The sequence below is a fragment of the Monodelphis domestica genome, chromosome 1 (genome assembly GCF_027887165.1).
Source record: "Monodelphis domestica isolate mMonDom1 chromosome 1, mMonDom1.pri, whole genome shotgun sequence".
NCBI classification, from domain to species: domain Eukaryota; kingdom Metazoa; phylum Chordata; class Mammalia; order Didelphimorphia; family Didelphidae; genus Monodelphis; species Monodelphis domestica.
In genome coordinates this window covers 294,649,614-294,670,457 of record NC_077227.1, presented here as the reverse complement: position 1 = coordinate 294,670,457, position 20,844 = coordinate 294,649,614, and the positions used below count along the sequence as shown (strand labels likewise).

Here is a 20,844-nt window from a genome sequence, read left to right as displayed (position 1 = left end):
TAAGGTAAAAAAAGGTTTATATGTCTACATGGAAAGAGGATTTCTATAATTAAAAAAATATTATTAGTAGAAGAGAAGATAGAAGAAATTCACTCAGAAATAGGGTGGAAAAAGCTAATTATGATAATATGATGTATATGATGATTTATGATGTATATGTAAATGTAATTATATAGAATATGTATGTATGATATGTTATATATGCATATGAATGAAATGTAAAAATATCAATTAAGGGCTGAAAAAGAGGGTTGCACTGAGAGAAAAAGGAAAGGGAGAGATAGAATGCAGTAAATTAGATAACATAGAGAGGTGAGAAAAATCAATACAGAGAGGGGAGGATAAGGGTAGTGATGGGCAATGTTTAAACTTTACTCTCATTTTAACTGGCTCAGAGAGGGAAAAACAAGTATACTCAGTGCAGTATAGAATTCTATCACCCTACAGAGGAATAGAAAGGGAATAAGACAAGGGAGGTAGAACTGAGGGGATAACAAAAAGCAAAATACTGGTGAGGAGGAACAGAGTGAAAAGGAATAGAGCCTGATCTAAAGGGGATGACACTATGGAGGGTAATACACAGTTAGTAAGCATGATGATGAATGTGAATGGGATGAACTCACCTATTAAATGGAAGCAGGTAGCAGAATAGATTAAAAACCAGACTCCTACTCTATGTTGTTCACAAGAAACACATTTCAGGCAGGGTGACACATGCAGATTCAAGGTAAAAAGCAGGAGCAGAATTTATTATGTATCATATAAAGTAAAAAAAAAAATAGGAGTAGCAATCATTATTCTAGGGAAAGCCAAAGTAGAAATTGATCTGATTAAAAGAAATAAAGAAGGAAATTACAATTTGCTAAAAGATACTATAAACAATGAAGTAATATCATTACTAAACATTTATGCATTTATAGCTTTGCTCTTTTTGGTAACAAAAACTTGGAAAATGGGGTGGTGTCCATCAATTGGGGAATGGCTGAACAAATTGTGGTATATGTTGGTGACGGAATATTATTTTGCTGAAATGGAGGAATTCCATGTGAACTAAAAAGACCCTCAGGAATTGATGCAGAGTAAAAGGATCAGAACATGGAGAACATTGAATGTAATAGACTTTTCTACTAGCAGCAATGCAGAGACCCAGGACAATCCAGAGGGACTTATGAGAAAGAAAGCTATCCACATCCAGAGAAAGAATTGTGGAAACAGAAATGCAGAATAAAATATATGATCCATCTCTTAGTTCAATAGGGATAGGGATCATGCTACTGCAGATACGAATAACACAGAAATAGGTTTTTAACAATGATACATGCATAATCCAGTGTAACTGCTTATCAGTTCTGGGAGGGTAGGATGGAAGATGGGGAGGTGTGTGTGTGTGTGTGTGTGTGTGTGTGTATAAATCACTAATCATGTAGCCATAGAAAAATATTCTAAATTAAAAAAAAGTTTTAAAAAGTGAAATGATTTACATGAAGTAATGAAGAGTAAAAAGATCAAACCCAGGAAAAATATTGCTTGAAGGATGGCATGTGTATAAATAGAAATAAGAAAAACTATATATGTCTTTTTTTGTAAAATGAAGCCTTCTCTTTTGGGGTTAGGTTTTAGTGTAATAATAAATGTATGCATTACATTTGCATATATATGCATATGTAGGCATATATATAACATTAAATAATGCAACATTTTTGTGTAACAGACACATAAATAAAAAAATAAATAGATAAGTTTTGCTTACACTTGATTCTTTTAAATTATTTGTACTTTAAAAAGTAGGGTTTGGGGGGCAGCTGGGTAGCTCAGTGGTTTGAGAACCAGACCTAGAGATGGGAGGTCCTAGGTTTAAATCTAGCCTCAGTCACTTCCTAGCTGTGTGACCCTGGGAAAGTCATTTGACCCCCATTGCCTAGCCCTTACCGCTCTTCTTCTTTGGAGCCAATATACAATATTGACTCCAAGATGGAAGGTAAGGGTTTAAAAAAAAAAAGTAGGGTTTGATCAACCCACACCTATTGATTGTCAACCTTAGTTTCCTTTTATTTTTGTCTATTATCAATTATCTTAGTTTTAGATTAAAATTATTTGTAAATTATTACAAATCTGGCACTTGCAAAACATATGTTATAATTTTGTTTGTGCATGTCTCTATTCTTTTTTTCCGCATTGTCTATTCTTCATCGTATCCTTCCTCAGAAATATAATTTTCTTCTGTCAGAAATATAATTTTCTTCTGACCTCTCTTTCTCTAATCTGCACCCCTTCTAATGGTCCCCCTATTCTCTCCACTTGCCCTGCTACTTCATATCAATTGACCCTTGAGCCTACCCTTTTCCCCTTCCCTTGCTTTTTAATTTATCCCCCCTTCTGAGTCCTTTCCTTATATTATCTTCTTGACTTTTTTTGCTTTTTTAAACCTGTACCTTCCATCTTAGAATCAATGTCATATATTTATTGGTTCCAAGGAAGAAGAGTGGTAAGAATTAGACAGTTAATGATGGTTAAGTAACTGGCATAGAGTCACACAACTAGGAAGTGTCTGAGGTTAGATTTGAATGCAGGACCTCCCATCTCAAGGCCTGATTCTCAAACAACAATATTTTCTCTCTTAATTTGCACACCCATCTCAGTCCTCACTCTCATAAGTTAACAGTTTTAACCTTATAGATATATATTTTATTCCCCCTTTGAACCTTATATGATCAGAATAAGGTTCTAACACTTTTAGCCCGAAGTAGAACCAAGATGGTGATTTAGTAGCAGTGACAGCTGAAACGACTCTGACAAGTCCTTCCAAACCAATCTTTAAAATGTTCCACAAAACAACAGGGGTCAAAATCCAAAAACATGATGGAGTGAGGGGGCTTGCCCACTAAACAGAACTTGAAAGGTGTTAAAAGGTAGACAGAGAGAGATGATTCTCATTGGATTTTGCACAGGCTAAGGGGAAACCAGAAGCAAAACTGTACACAGAGGTGTGCTGGCCAACTATCCCCGCCACCTACTGTGCTAAGTTCTGAGGATAGGGCAATTTCAGGATCTCAAGACACTGCCTACAGGACCAACAACAGAGCACCCCAGACCCCAGATCCATCCCTTGAAATCCCAGGACCTGGCCCCAGCCTTCAGTGAGGCTCAAAAGTCCATAGCACTTGACCCTTTCAAGTCTGTGCTATGGTGAAGCCATTTGCCCCAGTGCAAAATAACTCCAAGTGCTGAGATCTGTAAGCCATCAGCAGAGAATAAGAATTAACAGCTTTCAACACTGCCAGTCCACAGGCAAAAAAAAAAGACTAGGAAAATGAACTAGCAAAAGAAACACCTAACCTAGAAAATTTCTATGGTGACAAGAAAGCAAAGCACAAAAGTAACAAGGGTCAGTGAGATCAAAACAACCACATGAAAAACATCAAAGAAAATGGAAATTTGCCTCAGTCTCTGAAAGAACTCAAAAAGCTATTAAAAACCAAATACAAAAGGTTGAAGGAAAATGGGAAGTAAAATGGGGAAAAGGAATGAAAGTAATGCAAAAAGAAAATAACACCTTTCACCCCTTCTACCCATTCACTGTAACAGTTCTTCTATTATACTTCTTTTGTATGAGTTAATTCTATTTTACCTATCCCTCTACCATTTTATTTCATTTGTTTTTATCATTCCATTATATTCAAATCAATCTCAGTCCTTCTATGTATACTCTCTCAAACTACCTAAGTAATAATGATCATTTTTAAGATTTACAGACCAATCTCATTAATGAATATAGATGCAAAAATCTTAAATAGGATACTAGCAAAAAGACTCCAGCAAGTGATCATGAGGGTTATTCACATGGCCATGTAGGATTCATACCAGGAATACAAGAATGGTTGAATATTAGGCAAACCATCCACATAATTGACCATATTAGCAAGTAAACTAACAAAAATCACATGATTATTTTAATAGATGAAGAAAAAGCCTTTGAAAAAATACAACACTCATTCCTATTGAAAACACCAGAAAGCATAGGAATAGAAGGCCCTTTCCAAAAAAATAATAAACAGTATCTATATAAGACCATCAGCAAACATCATCTGCAATGGGGATAAAATAGAAACCTTCCCAATAAGAGCAGGAGGATGCCCATTATCACCTCTGTTATTTAACATTGTACTAGAAACACTAGCAGTAGCAATTAGAGAAGAAAAAGAAATTGAAGGCATTAAAATTGGCAATGAAGAGACCAAGCTATCACTCTTTGCAGATGATATGATAGTCTACTTAAAAAATCCTAGAGAATCAACCAAAAACCTAGTTGAAATAATCAATAACTTTAGCAAAATTTCAGGATACAAAATAAACCCACATAAGTCATCCGCATTTCTATATATCTCCAATACATCTCAGCAGCAAGAATTAGAAAGAGAAATTCCATTTAAAATCACCCTAGACAATATAAACTACTTAGGAACCTATCTCCTGAGACAAACACAGGAAATATATGAACACAAATACAAAACACTCTCCACTCAATTAAAACTAGATTTAAAGAATTGGAAAAACATGGACTGCTCATGGGTAGGATGAGCTAACATAATAAAAATGACAATCCTACCCAAATTAATTTACTTATTTAGTGCCATACTCATTGAACTACCAAAAAACTTTTTTACTGAGTTAGAAAAAACCATAACAAAGTTCATTTGGAAGAACAAAAGATCAAGGATATCCAGGGAAATTAAAAAAAAATGTGAAGGAAGAAGGCCTCACAGTCCCAGATCTCAAACTATACTATAAAGCCAATGGTCATCAAAACAATTCGGTACTGACTGAGAGACAGAAAGGAGGATCAGTGGAATAGAATTGGGGTAAGCGACCTCAGGAAAACAGCCTATAATAAGCCCAAAGATCCCAGCTTTTGGGATAAAAATCCACTATTTGATAAAAAACTGCTGGGAAATTTGGAAGACAGTGTGGGAGAGATTAGGAATTGATCAACACCTCACACCCTACACCAAGATAAATTCAGAATGGGTGAATGACCAGAATATAAAGCAGGAAACTATAAGTAAATTAGGTGTACACAGAGTAGTATACATGTCAGATCTTTGGGAAAGGAAAGACTTTAAAACTAAGCAAGAACTAGGAAAAAAAATCACAAAATGTAAAATATATAATTTTGATTACATCAAATTAAAATGTTTTTGTACAAACAAAACCAATGCAACCAAAATTAGAAGGGAAGGAACAAATTGGGAAATAATCTTCATAACAAAAACCTCTGACAGAGGCCTAATTGCTCAAATTTATAGAGCTAAACCAATTGTAGAAAAAATCAAGCCATTCTTCAATTGATAAATGGTTAAGGGACATGAATAGGCAATTTTCAGTTAAAGAAATCAAAACTATTAATAAGCACATGAAAAAGTGTCCTAAATCTCTTATAATTAGAGAGATGCAAATCAAAACAACTCTGAGGTATCACCTCACACCTAGCAGATTGGCTAACATAACAGCAAAGGAAAGTAATGAATGCTGGAGGGGATGTGGCAAAGTAGGGACACTAATTCATTGCTGGTGGAGTTGTGAAATAATCCAACCATTCTGGAGCACAATTTGAAACTATGCCCAAAGGGCACTAAAAGACTGTCTGCTCTTTGATCCAGCCATAGCACTGCTGGGTTTGTACACCAAAGAGATAATAAGGAAAAAGACTTGTGCAAGAATATTCATTGCTGCGCTCTTTGTGGTGGCAGAAAATTGAAAAATGAGGGGAATGCATTTCAATTGGGGAATGGCTGAACAAACTGTAGTATATGTTGGTGATGGAATACTATTGTGCTCAAAGGAATAAAAAAGTGGAGAAAATCCATGTGAACTGGAATGAAACCTCCAGGAAGTGATGTAGAGTGAAAGGAGCAGAACCAGGAGATCATTGTACACAGAGACTGATAGATACACTTCGGTACAATCGATTGTAATGGACTTCTCCATTAATGGCGATGTATGGGATGAAGGGATCTATGAGAAAAAAAAAATAACAACATTATCCACATTCAGAGTAAAAACTGTGAGAGTAGAAATACAGAAGAAAAACAACTGCTTGAATACATGGGTTGGGGAATGTAGACTCTAAATGAACATCCTAATGCATACACCAACAACATGGAAATAGGTTTTGATCAAGGATGCATGTAATAATACCCAGTGAAGTTGTGGGTTGCCTAAGGTTAGAATGGGTGTAGGGGAGGGAGGGAAATAATATGATTCTTGTAACCAAGGAATAATGTTCTAAATTGATTTAAATTTTAAAAAAATTATAAAATAAATTAAAAAAAGAATTACAGATCATATTTTTTCCATATAAGAACTAAACAATTTGATGTTATTGAATCCCTTATCTCTCACATTTACCTACTGGGGTTTCTTCTCATTCTCATAAAAATTTTCCATTAAGCTCAAGTCATTTTCTCAAGAATATTTGAAAGATTTTAAAAATTATTATTTAAATATTTTTAAAAATTTAAAAATATTTTTCCACGGTTACACGACTCATTTTTTTTCTCTCTCCCATCTTCCCTCTCCCCTCCCAGAGCTGAGAACAATTGTACTGGGTTATACATGTGTTATCACTTGATACCTATTTCCATAAATGATAAATCATATGTTTTCCTTCTTCATTTCTATGCCCACAGTTCCAAAAGTCCTTTAATTTGTTAAATATACATTTTTTTAATTACACGATTATACTCTGCTTTGTTGGGTAGCTTCTTGGTTGTAAACTCTGCTCATTTGTTCTTCAAAATATCATGTTCCATGTCCTTCAGTCTTTTAAAGTAGAAGCTGCTAAGTTTTGTGTTATTCTGACTGTAGCTCCAAAATATTTAAATTGATTTTTTTCTTGTTGCTTTTAGATTTTTTTCATCCTTTATCTGGGAGCTCATTTATAATATTCCTAGATATTTTCATCTTGTGATCTCTTTCAAGTGGTGAATGGTGAATTGTAAAAATTTCTAATTTACCTTCTATTTCTAAAACTTTGGGGAAATTTTCCTTAATGATTTATTCTATCCTTATTTTTATGATAGAGTTCAGATAGTCTAACAATACTTATATTGTCTATCTTCAATCTGTTTTCCACAACAGTTGTTTTTGTAATGAAATTTCACATTTTTTCTTTGATTATGTTTTGTTATTCCTCATTTAAGATATCATTACCATCTCCCTGCCTATTTCTAATTTTTAAGGTGCTATTTCTTTAGTAGGGTTTTGGATCTATTTCTCTAATTGGTTAACCTTTTCTTGATTTTCTTCCATTGCTTTTAATTTTTTTCTAATTTTTCCTTAATGTCACTCATTTGATTTTGAAAGTACTTTTAAAAATTCTTAAGAATTCTTTAGGTCTTTTACTATCTTACATTTTTCTTTCAACTCTTAGAAGTAGGTATTTAAATTTGTCTTTCTTAAGAATTTGAACCCTTATCTTCTCTATCACTATACTATCTGTGGTTGGGTTCTGTCACTTTTGTTTACTCTTTTTTTCTTTTTTCATTTAAAATGTCTATTTCTTAACTGTTAGCTTTAAACAAGGGTCAGGCTTGCTCCTGGAGTATTGTAGAAAATGGGTTGGGTTTCAGATTTTTCATGCTGTTATTTTTTAGCTCTCTTCCTTTAATCTCTTGGTTCTTCCAATTTTCATAATGCAGGCCCATGTGTGATCCTTGATCTCCCTCACTCTTACCTCGGTCTTTGAGTAATCTCAGGTACTCCTCTCACTCTTGAACCACAACCAGATCTGCCCCTATCACTCACAAATGCACTCAGGTTTTTCAGGTGGCTGTGTCGAATTTCCCTGACAGTAGGGAGTCAACTCACTTTGGAGTGACTACAGGCAGTGAGAACCTTATCATAAACTACTTCTTTTCCACAATCACAGCCTAGGACCTGTCTGTTTAGGGCACCAGTACTCTGCAATCTTCCCCTAAACAACTGCCTGACTCTGACATAATGAATGGGTCCAAAACTCTAGGTGAGATTGTCACTTAAGATGCTGCCCCACAGGGCTTGTTTGTTAATGTTGGGGTATCTGCCTTGAGGTGTCTGTTTTCCATTCATGTCAGGCCACTACTTCAGGAAGTCAGTCTTCCGGGGAGTCCTCCCAAGGTGTCTTAGATTGGACCCCAGTTTCAATTTAATTCTTAACTAATTTTTAGCAGACTACTTTAAAGTTTACTTTGAGATATTATTTTTACTTGTAGGAGACTTTGGAGAGTGAAGTTATCTTCTGCCCTTTCCCAACATTTCCCCACTACACATTATTTAAATTCAATTATGCTTATAAAATTTTATTCACAAGGGTTGAATTTGCATAAACAATTAAGCCATATCAATAATTTATTTTATTTGGTAAACATTTATGGTTTTATCAACAAGGGGATATCAAAGTATAAAATCTCTGATGATTTAGAACAACTTAATTGTATTTGGTAAATTCAAACAGTTGCTTTGAACACTTAGATTTAAGAAATCTATTCATGGTCATCCAGTTATTATGTATCCTAATCTAGACTTGAACAAAGTTCTTTATGTCTAGCATTTTTATTCACCATGCCTCAGTACTTCTATAACAAAGTCATTAAACTATAAAATTAAACAGAAACTACACTGTTTCAAAATTATTATGAATTTTTACTAATCTAAATTCATTTATTTAATAATTGTAAAGTAATATGAATTTTGGAATAAATGTTTTCATTTAATTAGAAAATGCACCTATCCCCAACTATCTCAAAGGACAAAACAGATTCTAATTGAAAGATTACAGATGGCATGTATGTCTTGAATATCATTTCTAAAATAGCCCACTAACTTTTCTTTAACTGAACTTTTATGGTGCTGATAGGATATTAATTTCTATAGAAACTAGATTAGCTGGTTATTTTATAAAAATGTATGTTTATTTTTCCATTTCTAATTTTTAAATAAGTATCCATTATTTTGAGGATGTGTTATACAATAGTTATGGAATGAAAGATCGCTTTACCACTAGGAAACAGTTTGAGGATGATTTTTTTATTTGGAAAATTTCACACTATGTATAAAATGAAGTTATTTGAAGATTTTTTTTCACCTAAGTTGTAATTATTGTCTTATGCTTTGACAGAGTTGCTATTGTGTGAAGACCCTAAAAACCCAAACTCAGATATTACAAGTAGCAATTCTAAATTTGGTTCAATTTTTCAGTTCATAAAAGAAGGGTTTTTATTTTAAAAATCCTATATTTCCAAGTTGAACATTGGAGTCAGAACACCTAGATTTTAATATCAGGCCTATTGAATATATATAATTGTCTAGCAAGCTATAACATCTTCAACTAGAGAGATCTCATTTTATTTATCTGCAAAATATGAGAAGTGAACAAAATTATCATTAAGGCCTTTTCTTTCTTTTCAGTTTTACTCTATATAGACTTATAAGTTTTCTCTCTGGGAAAACTGTGTTGTAAATGAAAAAATGGTGTTTTAAATGAAAAAAAAACTGTGTTGTAAATGAAAAAACTGTGTTGTAAATGAAAAAAAGCATAGAAATTTGAAGCTACTTCTCTTTTCTTAAATTTGATATTCTATTATTTTAATTTCTTGGAAGTTTCTACCTTCAAATTTCTATGCTTTTTTTCATAAAATTTTCATTTTAAGAAATAATGCCTTGACATCCCTTAAGTCATTTTTATTCTTAGAAAAGTAAAATTATATTTAACAAAATATTAAAATTTCAGATTCATTTACATTTTCAATCTTTATAATTTTAAGTTAGATTAAACTAATTCCTTTGAACTTCTGACATTTGTGCTTGATAACATCAGTGATACAATTGAGAATTTTATCCATTTTCAGAATGTAAACAATTGGAATTTAATAAAAACATTTTTGTAGGGCCTTCTGACTAAATTGCCCCCAGCATGGTAGATATATGGAATAGATACTATAAATGTGATCCTTGTCTTACAAATGAAGAAACTAAATTCAGAGTGTTGCTTTGCATAATAAGAATTTATGGATTTGACTTCTGGGGCCAGAGGCAAGATGGTGGAGTGAACCAGAACTGCTCCATCTCACCACAAGAATCCTCTCCAATCAAGATTAAAATATCACCACAAAATAAATGCAGGATTAAAAAGCAGAGGGAGTAAAACAATTTTCAAAAAAAGAAAAAAACCCAAGAGAGGAGAGCAGAGCCAGCAAGAGACTATAGAAAGGAGGGAAGTGCAAGCCACCCCCCCCCCCAAAAAAATCTGCTGTCACAGGTTTGGAACCTAAGGCCAAGCCAACATTCAGATCCTGTGATCTTGCTTGGGCAAATAGTGGTACAAGCTAACCTATATTCCTTGAAATTTTAAGTCTGTGGTGAAGCCCAGAATACCAGCCCAGAGCAATATGGGCTGAAGTGGGCTGATCATTCTGGGTCCAGAGTGAAGGCAGGAATTCTAGTCTGGGTTTGGGATAAGGACATAATTCACACTTTGGGGTGAGGACACAAGGTGCCCCTCCCCATCTTTTTAACCAAAACTAAGGACAGATCCATAGGACAGGGCAATCAAGGGTGTGCCTTATTGGATCAAGTACACAGTGAGACCAAAAAAGTTGGGCCTAAGCCTGCGGCTAAAATTTGATCAGCCCCTGACCTGATCAGAGCGAGATAAAAAGCTCATGCCCAAACCTGAAGCAAGTCCTTAAGCTATCAGCATCTCAAAGGTAAATTGAATAAGAAGGGGAAGGAGACTGTTAGGCCTCTGACCATCAAATCAGACTCCAAGAATTGAAATTGGTAAAACCACAGAAAATAAGCTAAGAATAGCATCAAGGAAGGACTGAAGTTTAAGAGGGTACCCCAATGTTCCAGAAAATAGTGTACCTATAATTAGATAGGAAAAATGAGCAAACAACAAAAAGAAGCATCTAAGTAAAGAATTTTTATGGAGATAAAGAGCAAGGTACAGACACGGAAGGGGACAGTGAAAGCAAAGGAAACACATCCAAAGTCCAAAACAAAAATATGGATTGAACACAGATTCTGGAACAGCTCAAAGAAAACTTCTAAAACCAATTAGAGGCAGAGGAAATGTGTGGATGAGAAATGAAAGTGATGAAAGGAGAAAGGAAAGTGATGCAAAGAGAAATGAAAGTGAATGCAAGAAGAAATAGGTCAATTGAAAATGGAGAATCAAAAATTGACAGAGGAAAACCAGGTCTTAAAAATCAGAACTGATTATCTAGAAACTAATGATTTCATGAGAAATCAAGAAACAATAAAGCAGAGTCAAAGGAATGAAAACATGAAATATCTTATTGGAAAAAAAAACTGATCCAGAAAATAGATTTAAGAGAAAGAATTTGAGAATAATTGGACTACCTAACTGCCATGATGAAGAAAAAAACCTTGGATGTTGTATTACAAGAAATTATTAAATATAACTGTCCAGAGATCCTCAAACAGGAAGATAAAATTGAAATTGAAAGAATTCACAGATCACCTCCAGAAAGAAATCTTCAAAGGACAACTTCCAGAAGTGTAATAGCTAAATTCAAGACAAACAAAACTAAGGAGAAAATTCTTAAAACACCCAGAAAAACCCATTCAAATAACATGGACCTACAATCAAGATCACACAGGACCTGGTGCCTTCTACATTAAAGGATCAAAAGGAGTGAAATATGATATTTAGGAAGGCAAAAGATTTAACTTTAAAACCCAGAGTGACCTATGCAACAAAACTGATCATATTCTTTCAGGAGGTGAAATGGATATTTAATAAAATAGATAGATAATAGATAATATTAAATTAAATTAAATAATAATAAGATAGATAATAAAATAGAAGATTTACAAGCATTCCTGAGGAATAAGGCAGACCTAAAAAAATTTGAAGGCCAAACATGAGACACAAGAGAAGCCCCAAAGAGTAATTAACAGAGACAATTTAATGGATTCATTAAAGTCAAAATATTTATCTGTATACAAGGAAAGAGAATTTCTGTAATTCTCAAAAATTACTTGCAGTAGTGGAGAAGATAGAAGGAAATTAATCAGAAAGAGGGTGAAGTAAGTTGGTCATGATGATATGATGTATATTATGTGATATGTGATGATATATGTATGCAAATGTGATGTTATTAAATAATATATATGTAAACATATGAATATGTTTAAAAATCAACCCTGAGAGGGTTCTACTGAGAGAAAAGGGAAGGGGGAGATAGAAGGAAATAAATTATATAATGTAAAGAGGCTTGAAAAATCATTATAAAGATGGGAGGATAAGGGTAGTGATGGGCAATGTTTAAAATTTACTATCAAGATAAAATTCTACCTTATCCCACAGAGAAGTAGAAGAGAAAAAGACAAGGGAAAGGGAGGTAATTGGAGAAAGGGGGGAGTAGGTGTGGGGTGACAAAAAGCAAAATACTGGTGAGAAGGAACTGAGAGCGAGAAAGCAGGATTTAAAGAGGATAATTTGATGGAAGGCAATACATATTTAGTAATCATAACTCTAAATTTGAATGTGATGAACTCACCCATAAAATGGAAGAGAATAAGAGTGTATTAAAAACAAGAACACTACTATATGTTGTTTCCAAGCAACACATTTGAGGCAGGGTGACACACACAGATTCAAGGTAAAAGACTGGATCAGAATTTATTAGGCATCATCTAAAGTAAAAACAAAAACAAAAAATGGGAGTGGTAATCATGATACCAGACAAAGCTAAAGTAGAAACTGATCTGACTAAAAGAGAGAAGGAAGGAAATTACATTTTGCTAAAAGGTATTATAAGCAATGAATAAATATTTATGCACCAAATTTTATTGCATCCAGATTTCTAAAGGAGAAATTAAAAGATCTCAAGGAGGTCATAGATAGTAAGACCATACTAGAGGGGGGAATCTCAAACTTCGACATTCAGAACTAAATAAAAAAGAAAAAAGTAAGGGAAGTGAATAAAATATTAGAAAAATGAGAGTTAATAGATTGCTGGAGAGAAAATTGAACAGGGATAAAAAATAATCTACCCTCTTTTCAGTAGTACATGGTACATACACAAAGATTAACTATGTATTGGGGTATAGAAATATTGCAAATAAATGCAGAAAACAAAAATAATACATGAAACTTTTTCAGATCACAATGAGCTAAAAATTATAGTTAACAAGGGTTCATGGAAAAGACAAATTTAAAATTAATAGGAAACTAAATAATCTATTCAAAGCTGGTGGGTCAAAAAAGAAATCATAGAAACAATTATATATATATATATATATATACATATATATATATATATAAAACTTCACTAAAGAGAATGACAATGAGGAGATATCATATCAAAATCTATGGGATATAGCAAAATCAGTACTTAGGGGAAATGTGCATATAGCAACAAAATAGAGGAGGATATTAAAACTTAGAAAAATTAGAAAAAGAACAAACTAAAAATCCTCAGATAAAAACTAAATTGGAAATCTTAAAAATTAAAGGAGAAATTAATAAAATTTAAAGTAAAAGAACTATTGAACTTATAAATAAGACTAGGAGATGGTACTTTGAAAAAAACAAATAAAATAGATAAAGTAGTGGTTAATCTTATAAAAAAAAAGAATGAACAATCAAATTATTGGTATCAAAGATGAATAGGGAAGTGACCTCACCTCTAAGGAAGAGGAAATTAAGGCAATTATTAAAAACTATTTTGCCCAATCATATGGCAATGAAGATGACAATCTAGGTGAAATGGGTGAATACTTACAAAAATATAAACTGCCTAAATAAACAAAGAGAAAATAGAATACTTAAATAATCACATATAAGAAAAAGAAATTGAACAAGTCATCAAAGAACACCCTAACAAAAAATCAGCAGGGCCAGATGGATTCACAAGTGAATTCTATTAAACATTTAAAGAACAACTAATCCCAATGCTATGCAAATTATTTGACAAAATAAGCAAAGGAGTCTTATCTTTTCATGACATAAATATGGCATTGATTCCATAGCTAGGCAGACTGAAAACAGAGAAAGAAAATTTGGTAGCAAAAATCTTAAATAAAATACTAACAAAAAGTCTACAGCAAGTTATGACAAGGAGTATTCACTATTACCAGAGGGGATTTATACCAGGAATGCATGGATGCATCCACGTAATCGACCATATTAATAATAAAGCCAACAGAAATAGCATAATTACCTCAATAGATGCATAAAAAGCCTTTGAAAAAATACACCACCCATTCCTGCTAAAAATACTAGAAAGTATGGGAATATACAAGGGCCATTCCTTAGAAAAATAAATAGTATATATTTAAAACCATCATCAAGTATCATCTGCAATAAGGACAAGATATAAGCCTGCCCAATAAGATCAGAAGTGAAGCAAGAATGCCCATTATCACCTTTATTATTTAATATTATTCAATAAAAGGTAGTGATAACAATTAGAAAAGAAAAATAGATTAAAGGGATTAAAATAGGAAACTAAACTGTCACTCTTGGCAGATGGTATACTTAAAAAATTCTAGAAAATCAACTAAAAGGCTTGTGAAAATAATTAACAGCTTTGACAAAGTTGTAGGGTACAAAATAATTCCACATAAGTCATCAGTATTTCTATATATTTCCAACAAAATTTAGCAGCAGGAGTTAGAAAGAAAAACCCTATTTAAAATCACTCTAGACAATATATTTAGAAATTTATCTGCCAAGACAATCACAGGAATTATATGAACACAACTACAAAACACTTTTCACATAATTAAAACTGCATCTAAATAATTGGAGAAACATTAGTTGCTAATTGATAGGACACACTAATAAAATAAAAATAAAAATCCTATCCAAATTAATTTACTCATTCAGTGCCATACCTATAAAACTACCAAGAAACTTTTTTTTATAGAATTAGGAAAAATATAATAAAGTCCATCTGGAAGAACAAAAGATCAAGAGTATCAAGGGAAATTATGGAAAAAAAATATGAAGGATGGGGGCCTTGCAGTACCAGATCTTAAATTGTACTATAAAGCCATGGTCATCAAAACAGTATGGTACTGGCTAAAAGACAGAAGGGTGGGTCAATGGAATAGACTTAGGGTAAATGACCTCAACAAAATAATGTACGATAAACCCAAAGATCTTAGCTTTGGGGACAAAAAAACCCAGTATTTGACAAAAACTGCTGGGAAAGTTGGAAAACAGTATGGGAGAGACTAGGTTTAGATCACATCTCACACCCTATGCCAAGATAAATTAAGAATGTGTAAATGACTTAAATATAAAGAGAGAAATTATAAGTAAATTAGGTGACCACAGAATAGTATACTTATCAGATCTTTGGGAAAGTGAAGAATTTAAGACCAAGAAAGAGAGAGAATATTACAAAATGTAAAATAAATAATTTTGATTTCAATAAATTTTTAAAAATTGTACAAACAAAACCAATGTAACTAAAGTTAGAAGGGAAGCAACAAATTGGGGAAAATATTTATAACAAAAACCTCTGACAGAGGTCTAATTTCTCAAATTCAGAAGGACCTATTTTGATTTTACAAAAAAAATCAAGCCATTCCCCAAATGATAAATGGTCCAGGGATGTGAATAGTCAGTTTTCAAATAAAGAAATAAAAACTATCAATAAATATTTGAAAAGGTGTTCTAAATCCCTCTTGATTAGTGAAATGCAAATCAAAACAACTCCAAGGTACCAACTCACACCACCTAGCAGATTGGCCAATATGACAGTAAAAGAAATTAAATTTTGGAGGAGTTGTGGCAAAATTGGGACACTAATGCATTGCTACTAGAGTCACTGTGAATTGATGCAACCATTTTTGAAGGCAATTTGGAACAATATCCAAAGGACTTTAAAAGACTGCCTGTCCTTTGATCCAGCAATACCACTGCTGGGCTTGTAGCTCAAATAGACGATAGGAAAAAAAAATACCTGTACAAAAATATTCATAGCCATGCTCTTTGTAGTTGCAAAAAAAATTGGAAAATGAGGAGGTATCCATTGATTGTGGAATGGCCGAACAAATTGTAGTATCTGATGGTGATTGAATACTATTGTGCTGAAAGGAATGATGAACTGGAGGAATTCTATGTAAATTGTAAAGACCTTGATTGATGCAGAGTGAAAGGAGCAAAACCAGGAGAACATTGTACACAGAAACTGATACATTGTGGCATAACCAAATGTAACGAATTTCTTTATTAGTAGCAAGGCCATGATCCAGGACATTCCTGAGGAACTTATGAGAAAGAATGCTATCCACATCCAGAGAAAGAACTGTGGTGTTGAAATGGAAAAGAAAACATATCATGTGATCCATTGGGTATATAATTGGAAATTTTGACTTTAAATGATCATTCTATGGTAAATATCAATAATATAAAAATAGGTTTTGAACAATGATACATGTATAACCCAATAAAATTTCTTACCAGCTCCAGAACAGGGGAGGGAAAAAGAGAGGGAAAGAACATGAATTACATAAGCAAGGAAAATATTCTATAAAAAGAAGAATATCAAGGGAAAGAATGGAAAAAATGTGGAAGAGGGGGGTCTAGCAGCACCAGATCTTAAACTGTAAGTGGTCATCAACACAATATGGTACTGGCTAAGAGACAGAAGGATGGATCAATGAAATAAAATAGAAGTAAATGACCACACTATTGTTTGATAAACCCAAAGATCCCAGCTTTTAGGACAAGAATTCATTATTTGACAAAAACTGCTGGGAAAATTGGAAAACAGTATGGGAAAAATCAGGCCTAGATCAACATCTTATACCCCATACCTAGATAAATTCAAAATGTGTAAAGGGCTTAAATATAAGGAATGAAATAATGAATAATTTAGATGAACATAGAATTGTATATCTTTTAGATATATGGTAGAGGAAGGAATTTAAGATGAAGCAAAAGATAGAGAATATTACAAAATGTAAAATGAATTATTTTGATTACATAAAATTCAAAAGGTTTTGTACAAATAAAAACAATGAACCAAAATGAGAAGGAAACCAGTGAGCTGGGGAAAAAAATGGTATAACACAACTCTCTGACAAAGACTTAATTTCCCGAATATGTAAGGAACTAAGTCAAATTTACAAAAAAAAAAAAAAATCAAGCCATTCCTCAAACAACAAATGGTCAAGGGACATGAATAGGCAGTTCTCAGATCAAGAAATCAAAACTATCAATAATTACATGAAAAAGTGTTTTAATCCCTCCTGATTAGAGAAATGTAAATAAAAACAACTTTGAGATACCACCGCACACCTAGCAGATTGGCCAATATAGCAGCAACAGAAATTGATCAGTGTTGGAGGGAATGTGGAAAATTGGGACCCTAAAACACTGCTGGTAGAGTTGTGAATTAATCCAACCATTCTGGAGGATTATTTGGAATTATGCACAAAGGGTTTTAAAAGAATGCCCACCCTTTGATCCAGCTATACCACTGCTGGGTTTGTACCCCAAAGAGATTATAAGGGAAAAAATTTGAAGAAAAATATTTATATCAGGGGATGTCCATTGACTGGGGAATGACTGAACCAATTGTGGTATCTGATGGTGATGGAATACTATTATGCTGAAAGGAATGATGAACTGGAGGATTTCTATGTGAACTGAAAAGAACTCCAGGAATTGATGCTGAGCAAAATTAGGAGAACCAGGAGAACATTGTACATGAAATCTGAAACACTATGGCACAATTGAATGTAACAGACTTTTCTACTAGTAGCAATGTAATGATCCAGGACAACACCGAGGAACTTATGAGAAAGAACTGTGGGAGTAGAAAAGTTGGAGAAAAACATAGAATTGATCATGTAGTTCAGGGAGGACATGATTGGGGTTTGGGGTTTAAAATATCACTCTTTTGTAAATATGAATAATATGGAAATAGATTTTAAACAATGATACATGTATAACCCAGTGGAATTGCTTGTCACCTCAGGGAGGGTGGAATGAAGAGTAGTGGGAAAAATCATGAATCATGTAACCAATGAAAAATATTCTAAATAAATAAATAAATATTTTTTAAAAAGAATTCATGAAATATTCCCATAGTCAGAGCCAATTAATGTGAATCCTATTCAGGACTTTAACACAGATTTTACTAACTTCAAGCCCCCTTTTTTATCCAACATGCCCCAGTGTTTCTGTGACAAAGCTGTTAAACTATAAAATTAAACAGACTTACAAGTTTTAAAAATGTCATTATGAATTTTTGCTTATCTACATTAATTTGTATAATGATTTTAAAGTAACATGAATCTTGGAGAAATTTTCCTAATTAGTTACCAAAAAATTGGTAGAGAAACTTAGTGTCTGCTTCTGGTTTCACAGTTAGCTATTTCGGGAACAAGGCCACTTTTGGACTCCAAATCTAATTCGCTTTTATTTATTCACTTTTATTATTACTCCAATATAACATGTTGATTTGGCTTTAGGTTTTAATCAATGAATGTTTCTATCTGCTTGATGAAGCTTATGCAAAATAATCATTCTAGAGAATGTGTAAGGATAAACTTGTTACTAAATGTTAACACCATATTTTGTGTCCTCTTTTATAGGCTTTTAAACTTGATCTACAATGGAAAAACTGCTTTTTTCCCTGTTGTTCATTGGCATGGCAGTGAGAGCACAGATCTGTCCAAAGCGGTGTGTGTGTCAGATTTTGTCTCCTAATCTTGCAACACTTTGTGCCAAGAAGGGCCTCTTATTTGTTCCACCAAACATTGACAGAAGAACTGTGGAGCTCCGACTGGCAGACAATTTTGTAACAAATATTAAAAGGAAAGATTTTGCCAATATGACAAGCTTGGTGGATTTGACTCTATCTCGGAATACAATAAGTTTTATTACTCCTCATGCTTTTGCTGATTTACGGAACTTGAGGGCTTTGCATTTGAACAGTAACAGACTGACTAAGATCACAAATGATATGTTCAGTGGACTTTCCAATCTCCATCACCTAATTCTGAACAACAATCAACTGACTTTAATTTCTTCTACAGCATTTGATGATGTTTTAGCTCTCGAGGAGCTCGATTTGTCCTACAACAATCTGGAGAATATACCTTGGGAGGCTGTTGAAAAAATGGTTAGTTTGCATACACTTAGTTTGGATCACAATATGATTGACCACATACCTAAAGGGACTTTCTCCCATCTGCACAAGATGACTAGATTAGATGTAACATCAAATAAGTTGCAGAAGCTACCACCTGACCCTCTCTTTCAGAGAGCTCAGGTACTAGCGACCTCAGGAATCATCAGCCCATCCACTTTTGCATTAAGTTTTGGTGGAAACCCTTTGCATTGCAATTGTGAATTACTGTGGCTGAGACGCCTTTCAAGGGAAGATGATTTGGAGACTTGTGCTTCTCCAACACTTTTGTCTGGTCGGTATTTCTGGTCTATTCCAGAGGAAGAGTTTTTGTGTGAACCTCCACTCATTACTCGGCATACTCATGAAATGAGGGTATTAGAAGGTCAAAGAGCCACATTGAGGTGCAAGGCTAGGGGAGACCCAGAGCCTGCAATTCACTGGATCTCTCCAGAAGGAAAACTTATTTCAAATGCAACAAGATCTCTTGTATATGACAATGGAACACTTGATATACTTATAACAACTGTAAAGGATACAGGTTCTTTTACCTGCATTGCTTCCAATCCTGCAGGGGAAGCAACACAGACAGTGGATCTCCATATAATCAAACTCCCTCATTTGTTAAATAGTACAAATCATATTCATGAGCCTGATCCTGGGTCCTCAGATATTTCAACTTCTACTAAGTCAGGTTCTAATACAAGTAGTAGTAATGGGGACACTAAAATGAGTCAAGATAAAAAAGTTGTAGTAGCAGAAGCAACATCCTCTACTGCACTACTTAAATTCAATTTTCAAAGAAATATACCTGGAATACGTATGTTCCAAATTCAGTACAATGGTACTTATGATGATTCACTTGTTTACAGGTAAGAAAAGGATGAGCAAATTATGCATTCTGATTAGTAAAGTTCACTGTATGACCTGCTATTGTATACTTTTTGTTTACCAGATCTATGATTGAATAGTATGAATGTAATGTTTATTTCTTTATATAATTAGTACAGAACTAAAAGAGACAACAAATATATGATCAATTAAATAGGTTATTTAATTGTCTTTAATATAAAAAATTTAAACATAAAGTTTTCCAATTGCATGAGACATGTCTATAAGGCAATGTAACTGATTTTTAATGTACATATCAGAACATTCAAATGATCACTATGATCACTATGTCTTCACAGAATCTTTTGGAATTCTCTTTTTGGAATTGTTCATAGAATCTAAATTTCATTCTTTTGAATATATTTCATTGTCAATCAGTAAGCATTTAGTAAGCATGTACAACATCCTGGATACTGAACAAAACACTGAGGATCCAAATAAAAAGTAAAGATTGTCCCTTTTCTTCCATGTTCCAATGTGGAAGATAATATATACATTAAGAATAGGGACAAACCTGTGGTTTCTTTGGTATAAGGATATCCTTATTAAGGAAACCCTACCTGTTAATTCAGGTCATCATCATTTCTGAAATGTATAATATTAGAGAATTTCATAGTTGCTGTGGTAGATGGGTCTCCTGTTGCAGTTAAGTAGGTCAATCAAGTAGGAAAACCAAGGAAGAGCAGAAAACTAAGAGAATGGAGGATATCCAGCTAATATGGTCAACAGGAAGATGCTTTACAGAAATCAAGAAAAATGAAGATTAAGGAAAGATACTATATGTGATAGTTTAAAT

General features: G+C 33.4%; 1 protein-coding gene across 32 annotated transcripts in view; it reads left to right on the top strand.

The window, feature by feature from the left end:
* Positions 1 to 20,844, top strand: part of LRFN5 (leucine rich repeat and fibronectin type III domain containing 5) — a 336,860-nt gene that overhangs the window by 292,803 nt on the left and 23,213 nt on the right. For all 32 annotated transcript variants that reach the window (XM_056821065.1, XM_056821061.1, XM_056821060.1 and 29 more), the window contains one exon: positions 18,622 to 20,029. In XM_056821065.1, the coding sequence (XP_056677043.1) occupies positions 18,642 to 20,029 (1,388 nt within the window). In that variant the 5' untranslated portion in view covers positions 18,622 to 18,641. The remainder of the gene's footprint in view (positions 1 to 18,621; positions 20,030 to 20,844) is intronic.